This window comes from Geotrypetes seraphini, chromosome 6, assembly GCF_902459505.1.
Source record: "Geotrypetes seraphini chromosome 6, aGeoSer1.1, whole genome shotgun sequence".
NCBI classification, from domain to species: Eukaryota; Metazoa; Chordata; class Amphibia; order Gymnophiona; family Dermophiidae; genus Geotrypetes; species Geotrypetes seraphini.
Window position 1 is genome coordinate 255,737,416 of NC_047089.1, and position 15,094 is coordinate 255,752,509.

At 47.2% G+C, this 15,094-nt stretch overlaps 1 protein-coding gene across 4 annotated transcripts in view; it reads right to left on the reverse strand.

Moving 5' to 3' along the window:
- Window positions 1-882: 882 nt before the first annotated feature.
- The window catches only part of LOC117363173, a 96,904-nt gene continuing 82,692 nt past the window's right edge, over window positions 883-15,094 (reverse strand). For 2 of the 4 annotated variants that reach the window (XM_033950542.1, XM_033950541.1), the window contains exons 12-13: window positions 14,590-14,814; window positions 887-1,430 (exon numbers count right to left, since the gene is read on the reverse strand). In XM_033950542.1, coding sequence (XP_033806433.1) covers window positions 1,373-1,430; window positions 14,590-14,814 — 283 coding nt within the window. In that variant the 3' untranslated portion in view covers window positions 887-1,372. Of the gene's footprint in view, window positions 1,431-14,589; window positions 14,815-15,094 lie in introns of all 4 variants that reach the window. The other 2 variants (XM_033950544.1, XM_033950543.1) reach the window with 2 other exon arrangements.

A 15,094-nucleotide genomic window follows, 5' to 3' on the forward strand; every position in this document is an offset into this window, starting at 1 on the left:
CAAATGAGAGCACTCTCTAGTACAGTGTCCTACAAACTTTCTCAAGCCGTGGCACACTAAAGGTAGTGGCCGTGGCTCGAGGCGCCTGGAAGTGCATGGATATCGCCATGATGACACATCACGTGCATGCGTGACATGTCGATGTCTGCGTGTGTGTGAAGGCCCTCCAGGCTGACATGCCAGTTGGGGATGCAAGAACGGAAGAGGGCCAGAGAGATGGATAGGTGTTGGCATCCACTGATTGCCTACGGGACGTGCCTCTCGCCACAATAATATTAAGGAGTTAAATAATAATTACTTGTGTTAACAGGTCAATTTCATGAAAATACTCCACAAGTTATAGAACCAATATATATCTAAAAAACACAATATGCTGTGTAATAGTAATAAATATTCATTAATCTAAGTGAAGCGCTCAGTCACCAACCGATCCGTGCATAAAGTACCGTTAAAAGTACAAGCGCCGGTTGTACACCAGGGACTCCCCGAATTTGAAGGGAAGCTATTGGAGTTTCAAATTCGGGGAGTCTTTATTGAGATGGATATCTGTTACGAGTGCTGGATTTGAACAAAGCATTTGCTACCTTTTTGCTTATTTGAAGATAAGTGTTTTTTCATTTCTTCTTGACAATTATTACTGTATAAGGAAGGTTTAGTGCTATGATGGTCCCTGGTGTACAACCGGCGCTTGTACTTTTAACGGTACTTTATGCACGGATCGGTTGGTGACTGAGCGCTTCACTTAGATTAATGAATATTTATTACTATTACACAGCATATTGTGTTTTTTAGATATAGATTGGTTCTATAACTTGTGGAGTATTTTCATGAAAATGTTCTGTAGGCAGTCAGCTGGCGCCAGCGCCTCTCCTCCGTGTATCTGAAATCTCAGGAGGCACATAGTTTGAGAAACCAGAAAGACTGGAGCACTAGACACAAGCAAGCACTATGGAACCAGGATGGTTTGACACAGGCCCTGCCCAGACTCTGGTTCTTTAGTTCTTCACAGGAAAAGAAAGTGTCGCTGCTTTCATCAGACCATTTCACTTCTCTTCTATTCCTTCTTAACATGCTCATTTTTGGTTTCACATGTAATTACATACCCAAGTCTAGGATTATTCTTGAAAAGTGTAATTCCTCCCTCTCAAGTCTGTCTGTGGTCTATATTTATAGTCTAAATGTAACAATATGTTTATTTTCGCTTAGAAATTTCATATAAGCGTTTTATCAAATTTTTAATAAAACTTGAGAGCATAAAAATAGAGCAACTTCGTTAAAATATATATCTATAGGCAGAGGTGGTGGACTTGGTGATGAAGGAGGCGGTGAGCCTTCCCTTCCCATCTAAGGTAAAGTCTTTGCTTCCAGGAGTTTATTCCCAGGCCATGATGACCTTACTGAAGTTCACAAACACGCCTTTGTTAGCTTTGCTGGAAAAATAGAAAGACAGAAACATTGATTTACCATGTATTGGAGCGTACTTTGATTCCTCGAGCACTAATTTTCCTGACTGGAATTTCTTTTTTGACAGGTTAACTCTGTGCTGGCTTTTTCAGTGAGGGTACACATCTGTGTGAATATTTCCATTGCTGTTTTTACTTTACTTTTCTGAAGATAATATAAAGAAATAAACCAAAGGAAATAAGGTGATACCTTTTTTATGAGACTAACTCGATGCATTTTATGATGAGCTTTCAAAGGTAACTGAGATAGATGACAGGAGCCTATGGGAGACTTTTACAGGTTGTGAGACCTATTCCTGCATTTTGCTGTGCAAACTGGTTTCAGTTCAGACGCTGAGTGTGTGGATTTCTTGCTGTGAAAGAAAAATGCCAGTCAGCAAGACACTCCATCATCCGGGAACCTAAGAACTGATAAAGTGATGCCAGGCTAGTGCGCTCAGGCACTGATATTGATGTACCCGTGTGAAGAATGGAAACTTCAAGAAGAAGAAAGTTCCAGAAGCTATGCCTGTCCAGGGCCCCCCAGGGAAGAATGGAGGCATGGACTAGGAGAGGGTTAGATAGGTATTTGGTCTCTCTAATAGAGTGATACATATTCCAAGCCAGGTCTAATAGAAAGATACTTTCTGTATAAAACCCCCATGGTGTGGCAGAGTTTCTTTAGAGAGACTGCGCCATACTTAAAAAATGCTGGCGAGGGGTCACGTGATGGCTGGTTCCTGATCGGACGTCTGAGCACTGAGCTCCGCTCTGCTTTCCCCGATTTCCTCCCCTATTAGCGCGCTCCTGACCGGCACATGAAACTAACTTCGAGGCGCAGCCGTTGCTAGGCACCGGGAACCGGCGGTGTGCTGGGAAGCGCGGCTTGCACTCCTTAGAGGCGGAGCATGCCGCCAAAAGTTTCACGGCCGACAAAAACCTGTGGGAGCTCGGCGCGCAAGATGGCGGAGACCCAAACAGACACTGTGGCGGCCCACTCCCCGGATGAGGTGATGCAGGTCTCCATGAGGCACCTCTCGCAGCTGCTCGATGAAAAACTGGCCAAGCTGCATGCCTCTATGGACGACCTTAAAGATTCCCTGGTGGGGCAGGCTGCACAACTGCAACAAGTTGAGGAGAGGCTATCAGCCCAGGAAGATAGAGCTGGAGTGGCTGATGGCAGGCTTGCTTCTCTGGAGGCCCGTGTTTCCCAGCTGGAGGAGAAGGTGGAAGACCAGGAAAACCGGGCTCGCCGAAAGAACCTTAGAATCATTGGAATCCCAGAGACTGTAAAAGATTCTGAGCTCAAGCACTTGATTGAACAATGGCTGCTCAAGGAGCTCGGTTTGCCAGGCACTGAGGGCCCTGTGGTAGTGGAACGTGTTCATCGTGTGGGGCAACGACGCGACTCTGATGGCAACGGCAGACCTCGAGCTGTGCTGGCCCGTTTCCACAACTATGCTGTTAAGGCTCGCTTGCTTGACCTATTTAAGAAGGCGCGACATCTGCTCTATGGGGGCGCTAAGCTATTGATTTTTCAGGATTTCTCTACTAAAGTGGCGGAGCTAAGAAGAACCTTCACGCCTTACTGCTCTCAACTGGTGTCTAGAGGAATTCGATTTGCCTTTCTCTACCCGGCTAAGGTGCGCTTGACCTATGAGAACTGCACCTTCACGGTATCCAAGGCAGAAGAGCTGAAGCGCTTCATTGAGAGCCTCCCTGCTCAGTAATGAGCCTGCTTTTCAGGGGGCATTCCTGCCGGAGGACGAGGAGAGTTCTGGCTTGGGGGTGAGCCTTCGGGCCTCACGTGCTTTCTAAAGGTCTCATCTGAGACAAAGCTCATTATTGCCTGTCTGGATTACTTTGCTGCCCTTTGGATGGAGCTTCTTTGTTTGGACGTAGTTGCACTGCCTCCAGATACGTGGTGGGGGAACTTTGGAGGCTTGAAGGAAAGATGCTCGTGGACGGGCTGCCCCTTACAGACGGCTTTAGAGCAGGATTGGACACCTGATAAACATTTTCGGACTCTCTCTTTGGCCTGACCGAGAGAGCTGGATGCCTTCCTTTGTTGTGAGGGTCCAGCTGTCTTGGTTTCTCTTTTGCTATTTTATGACCTTTTGTTTTTGGACCTTATGCTTAGAGGTTGGGACATCTTCTTGACCACAGTTCTCTAATGTTCTATTTCATTTCGGTCATGGACGAGACTGGTACTTGTTGTTAGACTTACTTGGTGGGGGGGGAGATTGGGGGAGGATGAGGGGTGAGTGTGAGTATCTGTGTTTGTTTGCAGTGGGTGTTGGTGATATGGGGGAGTGGTCGCCAGTATGGATGGGGGAAGGGGTGGTGGGGCTGTTGGGAGGGAGGGGGGGGCGGGCCACTTTGATTGTATGGGGGGGGGGGTTGTTTGAAGGAGTTGGCAGTTGAGTTGATGGGTAGTTTGGGGACTGGGTTGCATCCTGGGAATCTGGATCAGTCTGATTCTTTGTCTGAGAGGACGGAGCGCCGGCTCGGCTGGGAGGCTGGTGCTACCGTCCCGTATGATCTTTGGTCTTCTTTGTGCTTTATGGATATATCCGGTAATTGTGTCTGGGGTTAAGGTTGCTAGCTTTAATGTGGATGGGTTGCACTCTCCTGTTAAGCGTAGTAAGGTACTTCAGTACTGTAGGAAACTACAGGTGGATGTTTTGCTTCTTCAAGAGACACACCTCAACGCTTCTGAGCATGCTAAGCTCCGCAGGGACTGGGTGGGTGAGCTTGTCTTTGCTTCCTTTAATAGCAGACAGAGAGGTGTAGCAGTGCTTTTCCATAAGAAACATACTTGTACTGTGCATAAAGTGATTTCGGACTCTGAGGGTCGATATGTAATCTGGGCAGGGGTGTTTCTGGGAAAGAAATATGTTTTTTGCTCTATATACGCCCCTAATGTGTATTCTCATCGTTTCTTCTCTGTTTTGGTTGCTGCTCTTGCTCCCTTCTCTGAGTACCAACTGGTGCTCGGTGGGGATTTCAATATTACTGCTGATCCCCTTATTGACTGTAAGCCTCCTAAACCTCGTTTACATCAGGGGGAACACAAGGGGGTCAACTTTGTTACTTCGCAGTTGGGCCTTGTGGACCTGTGGCGTACGCTCCATCCAGACGAATCTGATTTTACTTATTATTCTCCAGTGCATAAAGTTCACAGTAGATTGGACTACTTGTTAGTTGCCCCGCCCCTTTTGTCTGGAGTCCGGAGAGTGATGATTGAGGATGGAGTACTTTCCGATCATCATGTGGTCTGGATGGAGCTTTTTGATCACCAGGCGCCCCAGAGGATCTTGTCTGGCTGGAGAATGAATCCCACATTGTATGAGGATAATGACTTTTCGCACTTTCTTGGCAGACCAATGGGATTCTTATCTAGCCGATAACTCCTCTATTGATGTTTCCGAGGTGGTGTTTTGGGAGGCCAGTAAAGCTGTTTTACGGGGTAAAATTATAGCTTACACCTCCCATAAACGGAAGGTACAAGATAAGGCACTACTGGATTTGGCCCGTCAGCTGGGCCTGGTGCGGGGGGAGTTGCATAGAAAGGGGTCCATAGCTCTCAAGAGCCAATACATGGAGCTGCGACGTCAAATTAATGATTTACTGGCGCAGAGGGCCCTACGGGATATTCAGCTGTATAAATACCGTTTACATAGGTGGGGAAACAAGGCAGGGAAACTGTTGGCCTCCTTGGTTAATCACAAGGCCCGCAGGCATCATATTCCCAAAGTTTGGGCTCCTGATGGCTCTGAGGCGACTTCGCCCGCGGCTATTCAACAGAGCTTTGTAAAGTTTTATCAGGCTCTCTATGATCGGGGGAGCTGTGACACTGAGCAGAGAGCAGAGTTTTTTCATGACCTTCCTCTTTCTGCCTTGACCCAGGCCCAGAGAGATGCGCTTAACGCTCCGGTGCAGGGAATTGAGATTCAGAGAGCTATACGGGCTTTAAAGCTTGCGAAAGCACCTGGCCCAGATGGCCTGGGCCCTGAATACTACAAACTGCTTGGGGATCGGGTTATTGGTCCCTTTCAGGCTCTATGTCAGGCCTTATGTGAGGGGGGTTTGCCTCCGCATCGACTTACTCATGCTCATATTGTTGTGATACCGAAGCCGGGGAGAGCGGAGGACCAGCTGGGGTCTTATCGGCCTATATCTCTGTTGAATCAAGATATCAAGCTTTTTGCGGCCCTTATGGCTGCGCGCCTTGGCCAGGTTTTGCTCATTCTGGTTCACCCGGACCAGGCCGGTTTTGTCCCAGGTCGGTATTCTTCTGCCAATGTCTTACGAGCACTTTCTGTGTTGCAGAACCCTGCACTGATACGGGAACATCCGGGTCAGGAGAATGCCCTTATTGTCAGTCTGGATACGGAAAAGGCATTTGATAAGGTTCTCTGGGATTATTTGTTTTGGATTCTACCTCAGATGGGTATTATGGGGAGCTTTCTGGCCGGGATCCGTTCGCTTTACGAGCAGCCGACTGCACAGATTTTGGTGAATGGGACGCTCACCTCCTCCTTTTCCCTAGCTCGGGGCACGCGTCAGGGATGTCCGCTCTCTCCCATGCTGTTCGTGCTGGCCCTTGAACCTCTAGCAGCTAAGATCAGGCATATTAAAGAACTTCGGGGTATACAAATGGGGACGCAAGAATTTAAAATCAATCTATTTGCTGACGATATGCTTATATTTTGGGGGGATGTATCTACGGGAGTGCCTGTGCTAATTCAGCTTATCCAACAATTTGGTACGTTCTCAGGTCTGAGTATTAATTTTGAAAAGTCGGAAGCTTTAGCGGTCCACTCACAGTGTGCGGCACATCATGATCCTTCCTTTCCACTAAAATGGTCTGGGGGCACGCTTAAATACCTGGGAGTGTTTCTACATGCGGACCCTCGGGTGGTCTATAGGAAAAATGTGCTGGAAAAACTGGATGCGGTTGGAGCGCTTTGCAAGAGGTGGATGGACTTTCCGATTTCTTTTCTCGGTCGTATTGCTCTTATTAAGATGGTCCTCTTGCCAAAGTTGCTCTATCCTATGCAAATGGTGCCTATGTGGGTCACATGTAGAGATATTAGGAAATATAAAGGTATTGTTTCTTCTTTCATATGGCGATCTAGAAGGGCGCGAATTGGTTACCATACGCTTATTAGAGAGCGGTCTCAGGGAGGTGCAAATCTCCCAGATCTTCGTCTCTATAACGTGGCGGCTCTGCTTCGCTGGGTGCATGAAGCTTACACGGATGAGACCAAGTTTGCCCCGCCGGGGTTTTGGTCCTTGTTGGCGGCTCCGGTGTCGGTGTTTAATATCTTGAGACCCGGGGCTGGCTCTTGTGCTTCCCTGTTACGACCTTTGCGCACCGCTTGGGGTTGGTGGCGCAGAGAACTGGGGGGCTCGTCGGGCCCCTCTCCATTCTTGGAGTTCGTGGCTAACTCTGCCTTCCCTGCGGGTAAGCATGTTTTCTTTGTGCGGGCTGGTCAATCCGGGTGTCGATTTGTTGGCCAGCTTATAGAGCTGGGTTCGGGGCGGTTGCCGGGTTTTCCTGCCTGTCAAGAACACTGGGCATGGAGTGCAGGGTCCGTACTGTTCTATCTACAACTACGTAGTTATTGTTCTTCGCTTCGATTGCCGTCCGGGCAGTTGCCCACTTTTTCCCCGTTGGACAGGGCTTTCCTTTCCCTCTCGCTTGAATTTAATTCGCTATCGGCTTGGTACAAGCTAGGGAGAGATTGGAAACCTGCTGAGGTTTTTTTGTCCCGGATGGCGGAGGGCTGGAGCTCTGAGTTGGGAGAAGAGGTCACGGCCGATGAGTTGTCTCAGTGTTTTGTGGACGGTGCTGGGGCGACTCCTAACGTTGCTTTACATGAAATTCATCTTAAGAACTTGCATAGGGCGTATATAACCCGCTGCGCCGGACACGCTATGGGCCTGTGGCCTGATGCCTTTTGTATCCGGTGCCCTGCTCTTAAGGGGACGCTAGTGCATCACTTTTTGGAATGCTCTTTAGTGGGATCGTTGTGGGTGCGTGTACTTCGAGAGGTGGAGGATGTTTTGGGGCGCTCCTTGGAATGGTCGTACAAGACTCTGCTGCTTGGTGTCACGGGTCCCCTGGCTGAGGCTGGTATTAGTGCGCCTCTGCAACGCTTTGTGATATTGGCTCTAGGGCTCGCTAAGAAGCTTATCTTGCAGCACTGGGTAGGGAGTGTGTGTCCTACGTTCCAACAATGGAGAGCTAGTATGTCCCAGATGGCGGTCTGGGAAAGGCAACGCAAGAAGGGTGCCACTAGCTGGCAATCAGTGGCTTATCTGGAGTGCTGGAACTCGTTCTAAGCTGGGTCGGTTTCTAAGGATGCAGGGGGGGGGGTGGGGGGGGTTTGGGGAGGTGGGAGGTCTGTTTTCTTGCTGTTCTGTTTAAAATGAAAATTATGGACTTTCATGAGAGAGCTTTGTTTGATTGTCTGATCTCTTGCCTAGCTGTATTGCTTATCTGTATTATTGTTTCTACAGTGTTATTCTCTTTTGGCTTGGTTGCTGATTGTGTCTCTTGTGATTTGTTCCTACAATAAAAATACCGTATTTGCCGGCGTATAAGACAACTGGGCGTATAAGACGACCCCCCAACTTTTACAGTTAAAATATAGAGTTTGTTATATACTCGCCGTATAAGACTACCCCTTCTTCCGCACACCTTCTGCACAACAAATAAAACTTAAAAGAACATCAGAATTTATTTCAACAATTTTAATTAATTCACTAAAGCTGAATAGAACAATAAACCCATGGGAGCTGCCATGCTATTTGTTTTCTAAACTGTTAACCAAACTGAAACTGTCAATGATAGAAGGAAGATAACACATAGAGGGAGAGAGCAAGTGCCGGGCAAGTCCCTAGCAAGTTTGCTGGCATGACAGTTTCCCTTTAAAAGCCTTCAAAAGCCTCCTGTTCGCCCCCGCAACTTCCTTAAGGGCATCTTTATCCCTCTCTCATTTCTCTGCTGACCCCATTTCCAGCATCAATCTCTCTCTACTTTCTCATTCCTGTCTCTCCCCTTTCCCTCCTCTAATCTCCCTGCCAGCTGTTTCCTTCCTTTTTACCTTCTCCCTTCCCTCCTCCCCCCTATCCAACAGTAGCTCTCTTCCCAACCCTTTCCCTCTTCCCCTCCCAGCAGCATCTCTCTTTCTACCTCTCTCCAGGTGCAGTAGCAGCTCTCCCTTTATCCATCAGCTTCCCAGCCTCCAACAGTGGCTTCCTCTCCTTCCAGCAGCTCTCAGTACTTGCCTGCAGCAGTGATTTCCTTAGGCAGCCTTGGGTCCGTTGCCGCCTCTGAGGAAAGGGGAAGTTGCCAAAGTGAATCACTGCCCTGGTAAGTACAGAGCTGCTAGGAGAGGAGACAGCCACTGTTGAAGGCTCCCCAGGATCTTACTCCTGCTGTGCCCTGCACATTCGCGACATGCCCCCCCAAGCCGGCAAAAACAGCTTTGCACCACAGGCCCTGCCGCCCAAGACGAGCTGGAGGCCCCTATCCACCGCATCCTGCACGTGGGCAGACTCAGCACAAACGCTGCTGATGGCCCCAATCGACACGCTGACCTCCCCGCGCACGCTGACCATCTTCTCTCTGCCTGCACTTTCCCCGCGGCCCTCTTCGGCGACTCAGCAGGGGCAGTGATCGAGACAGGCTGCAAACGTCGGGACCTTCCCTCTCTGAGTCCCGCCTATTTTGTTTCAACTTCCTGTTTCCGCATAGGCGAGACTCACAGAGGGAATGACCGCCTGTCTTGATCGCCCGAGGCTGGGAGGAACAGAAGATTTCTGCAAACACCATCGGGGCAGAAAATTTAACGGGTCCATCTCGCCGGTCCTGTGCGGACCGGCAGGAATTTTCTGCGTACCGGCACCGGTCCGCGGACCGGCGGTTGAAGAACTGTGATGTAAACAGTACCCGGCGTATAAGACGACCCCCGACTTTGGGGAGGATTTTAAGGTACTGAAAAGTCGTCTTATACGCCGGCAAATACGGTATATTAAAAAAAAAAAAAAAAAAAATATGCTGCCACTGTTTGTATGAGGTTTTTTCTCTCCATTGTATATGTCCATAAGAACATAAGAACATAAGAACTGCCTTCTCCGGATCAGACCTTCGGTCCATCAAGTCCGGCGATCCGCACACGCGGAGGCCCTGCCAGGTGTACACCTGGCTTAATTTATAGTCCACCATATCCTTATATGCCTCTCTTAAGGAGATATGCATCTAGTTTGCTCTTGAAGCCTAGGACGGTCGATTCCGTCATAATCTCCTCTGGGAGGGCATTCCAGGTGTCAACCACTCTCTGAGTGAAGCAGAACTTCCTGACATTAGTCCTGAACCTGTCCCCCCTTAGCTTCATTACATGTCCTCTAGTCCGTGTCAAATTGGACAATGTAAATAATCTTCTCTGCTCTATTTTGTCGATTCCTTTCAGTATTTTGAAGGTCTCGATCATATCCCCACGCAGTCTCCTTTTCTCAAGGGAGAACAATCCTAGTGTTATAAGTCTGTCCTCGTATTCCAGTTTCTCCATACCCTTCACCAGTTTTGTTGCTCGTCTCTGCACCCTCTCCAGCAGTTTTATATCCTTCTTTAGGTAGGGAGACCAATGTTGGACGCAGTATTCCAAGTGGGGTCTGACCATTGCCCTATAAAGCGGCATTATAACTTTCTCCGATCTACTCGAGATTCCTTTCTTTATCATGCCCAACATTCTATTTGCCTTCTTTGCCGCTGCCGCGCATTGTGCCGACGGCTTCAGGGTCCTATCTATCAGTACACCCAGGTCCTTTTCTTGTTCACTCTTCCCCAGAGTTGCACCTGACATTGTATACTCGTATTCCTTATTCTTATTGCCTAAATGCATTACCTTGCATTTCTCCACATTGAACTTCATCTGCCATTTCTCTGCCCATGTTTCCAACCGACACAAGTCGCTCTGGAGTTTCTCTCTATCCTCCTGCGATCTGATCGCCCGGCATAGTTTTGTATCGTCTGCAAACTTGATGATCTCACTGGATGTTCCTTCCTCCAGGTCATTGATATAAATATTAAAAAGGATCGGCCCAAGTACCGAGCCCTGGGGTACACCACTAGTCACTTTCTCCCAGTCGGAGAACTTCCCATTTATGCCCACTCTCTGCTTTCGGTTTTCCAGCCATTTGCCTATCCATCTTTGTATATCCCCCTCTATGCCATGGCTTTGTAGTTTCCTGAGAAGTCTTTCGTGTGGAACTTTGTCGAACGCTTTCTGGAAGTCCAAGTATATTATGTCCACCGGCTTCCCACTATCAATTTGCTCGTTCACGGTCTCAAAAAATTGGAGTAAATTCGTCAAACATGATTTCCCTTTCCTGAATCCATGTTGACTGGGTTTCATCAAGTCGTGTGCGTCCAAGTGCCGGACTATGCTATCCTTGATCAGTGCTTCAACCATCTTGCCGGGGACAGACGTAAGACTCACAGGTCTATAGTTGCCCGGTTCCCCTCTCGATCCTTTTTTGAAAATTGGGGTGACGTTCGCTATCCTCCAGTCGTCCGGTATCTGTCCAGTTCTGATTGTCAGGTTTGCAAGTTTTTGCAATAACTCTCCGATTTCAACCTTCAATTCCTTTAAGACTCTCGGATGAATCCCATCCGGTCCAGGGGATTTGTCACTTTTAAGTTTGTCGATCTGATAGTATATCTGGTCTAAGTCCACTTCAACTGTGGTGAGGCTGTCTTCTGTTTCTCCTGCAAACACTTTCTCCGCTTCAGGTATTGTTGAGGTGTCCTCTTTCGTAAAGACGGACGCAAAGAAGGAATTTAGTTTGTCTGCGATTTGTTTATCTTCCTTGATGTACCCTTTTCTTCCCTGGTCGTCCAGGGGTCCCACTGCCTCTTTTGCAGGTTTTTTCCCTTTCACGTATCTAAAGAAGGGCTTGAAGTTTTTGGCCTCCTGGGCTATTTTTTCCTCATATTCCTGTTTTGCATCCCTCACCGCCTTGTGACATTTCTTCTGATCATCTTTATGTTTGTTCCAGGCTTCGGTTGTCTTTATGCATTTCCATTTTTTGAAAGAGTCCTTCTTTTCTTTTATGGCTTCCTTCACCTGTATGGTAAGCCATGCCGGTTCTCTTTTTCTCTTTGTTCTCTGGTCTTTGGAAATCCTCGGAATGTAGAGATCTTGTGCTTCTGTGATAGTATTTTTCAGTAGGGTCCATGCCTGATCAACCGTTTCAAGTTTGTCCACCATCTTCTCGAGTCGTTTTTCTACCATGGCTCTCATGCTATCGTATTTACCCTTTTTAAAGTTCAAGGTGGTGGTTAAGGTTTTGGCATGTTTCCCTTTCCCGATGTCAAGTTTAAAGTTGATTACATTGTGATCACTCGTTCCCAGTGGAACCATGACTTCCACTTCTGTTATCGGTCCCGTGAGGCCATTTAGGACCAAGTCCAAGGTGGCGTTGCCTCTTGTCGGCTCTTTTACCATTTGTTCCAGGAAGCAATCCCCTAGCACCTCCAGGAACTTGGCTTCCTTGCCGCAGTTGGAGGTTGCTAGTTTCCAGTCTATCCCTGGGAAATTGAAGTCTCCCAATATAATTACATTGCCCGTCTTGCATTCTTGTTTGATTTCCTCCATCATTTCTGAGTCAGTTTCCTCCGCCTGTCCTGGGGGACGATAGTAAAGGCCAATTTTCGTATCTGCACCATATTGACCAGGAATTTTGATCCAGAGTGACTCAAGCTTCTCTTTCATTTCTGTTGTAACCATTTCAACAGAATCTATTCCCTCCTTAACATATAGAGCAATACCTCCACCTTTCTGCCCTACTCGATCTCTTCTATACAGTTTGTATCCCTGTAGTACTGTGTCCCATTTGTTTTCTTCATTCCACCATGTTTCTGTTATGCCAATGATGTCCAATATGTCATGTCTTGCTATTGTCTCTAGTTCCCCCATTTTGTTACCCAGACTTCTAGCATTCGTATACATACATCTAAGTTCCCTTCGTGTTACCTTTTTGGACCTTCTACTCTTGGCTGTCCCTGTAGTTTCAATTACGGTATCATTTACTGCTCCTGTGTTATCACCCTTGTTTGCTGTGTGGTCGTCCCCTCCTGTGTCTGAGTTGTCCCTTCCTGCTTTTTCTCCCTTATTGGCTGTGAGGTCGTCTTCTCTTGTGTAGGAGTAGTAGTCCTTGGCTTCTTCGCCGGGGCATCCTGCTATCCGTACCATCGACCGGTGGTCGACTGTCGGCTTTCCCCTATCTTTCAGTTTAAAGCCTTCTCGATTGCCTTCTTCATGTTGCCTGCCAAAACTCTTGCTCCTTCCTTGTTGAGGTGTAGTCCGTCCCTTCTGTAGTACTTGCTTTTTCCCCAGAACGCCGTCCAGTTGCGCACGAAGTCGAAGCCTTCTTCTTCGCACCATCGTCTCATCCAGGCGTTGATTACTTGCAATTCCCCTTGTCTCTTTCCATCCGCTCTTGGTACTGGGAGGATCTCAGAGAAGGCCACCTTCACCTCCCTGATCTTCAGTTGTCTTCCGATTTATTTCTGATTTGACAAATGCTGCTATAATACTAATTACTAGACTAAAAAGTTATTTGCTTTGGAATATACAATGTAATCTTAAGGGTTTTATTTTTATTTTTGGGGTTTTTTTTCCTTCATGACGGACCCCCAGTGAGGTAAAATAAGCAGCCTTTTACTTCATAACCCTTCTTCTTCCGATCAGAAAAAGCAAATGTTGACCAGTAGCAGTATATATATGGAAAACATGAAATCATTTTGGGGATAGGAAGAGGGAGGGGTGGGTGGCTAAGTGGGCAGGAGACAGAGAGGTGGCAGAGCAGTTTTAAATGTCCTTATAGAAAGCCCAGATCTCTGCTAAGTCCTGTCTGGTAGGTATCAAAAAGCCTTATCATTATAATGTCAAAGGTTTTACATTCTTGGCTTGTCTTAAAGTCTCTTTTAGTATTCTCACCATAAAATCATTGGTGCAAAGGATCCCACAGTCACTCATAGGAAAACATTCAGCATAAAGGGATCCTTCACAGGTTCACCTTCTCATGTGGTATAAAAGTGCAAAGAGGCATGTTACATTGGAGAAAGAGGCCAAATGCTAAAGACCAGAATCAACCTACATAGATATCATATTAAGAGTTGCAATGCCAACCAGGATGTCACCTCGTTGGACAACACTTTGGAAAATCTGACCACTGTGCCAATGATTTTATGGTGAGAATACTAAAAGGGAACTTTAAGACAATCTAAGAACGTAAAATCTTTGAAATCAAAATGATATGGTATGTTGACATCTACCAGACAGGACTTAGCAGAGATCTGGGCTTTCTTTCCCACTATAAGGACATTTAAAAACTGCTCTGTCACCTCTCTGTCTCCTGCCCACCCACCCCTCCCTCTTCCTATCTCCGAAATGCTTTCATGTTTTCTTTATATATGCTGATATTGGTCAACATTGTTTTTTTCTGATTGGAAGAAGAAGCTCATCATAAAATGCATTGAGTTAGTCCAATAAAAAAGGTATCACCTCATTTCCTTTGGTTTTTGTTTTATTTCTCTCTATTACTATGGAAAGTGGACTAACACGGCCACCACAGCAAGCCCCAAAGGTTTTCCTTTTAAGTAGAATTTGCTATTGAAAACCTCTTGTCCCAGTGCAATGTACACAGTTGCCTTCACTGATTCAGGAGGGATAGAGGAGATGCTACAGAGACCCATCACCTAGGGTTACCAGATTTGACTTTAGTAGACACGCCCCCCCAGGCCCGCCCAGGTCCACCCATCCCTGCCCTATTACGCCCCAGCCCTGCCCCCACTGCCTGCTCTCGTTAGGAAGGAGGGCATCGGCACATGCACGGATGCCCTTCTGCCCGAATCTATTTCAAGGAAGATTTTCAAAACCTGATTTTGAAAATCCGTCCGGACTGCCGGACATGTCCTCGAAAAGGAGGCCATGTCCGGTGAAATCCGGACGTCTGGTAACCCTCCCATCACTACTCTGACTGACAGTGCAAATATATTAGGCTATCGGAATGAAGACTCTGGGTCCGGAGCTGGATGTTAAACAGGAAGAGAGCACACGACAAATCTTACCACACAAAATGCCGAATTCCTTCAAACGTGCCGTCATGTTTCCCCATTTCACTGCCTTCCAGCTCTACCCCTACGTACACATCCTCTCTTCCAAACAAGTGACCCACGTACTTCACTCGTCCTTTGCTGATTTTTCCTGCTGGACGAGAGAATTTTACCACATTTCCAAGCTTCAAGTCAGCAACACTTCTTGGAGCAAATGGACGCTTAGGTAGAACTAATCCACTGAAAGATAAAAATGGAATCATCCAGTTACTGATTTGTTGCGCGTCCGTGTTGATGTGTTTTGGTTTATCTTGCACTGTGCTCTCTACCCTCTAAACGCCACCCAAATCTAGGAGCACAGAGCAGATGCGTGTGCAAATTAATTAGTCAACACGCTATTAGCAATCAATTCTTGGCGTCCTTCTGACTACACACTACTCTATGATGCTGTGTGCCCAAATTGTCTCGTGCACAATCCAAAAGGGGCACGAAAGGGTCAGGGACATTCCAAAATTTTAGG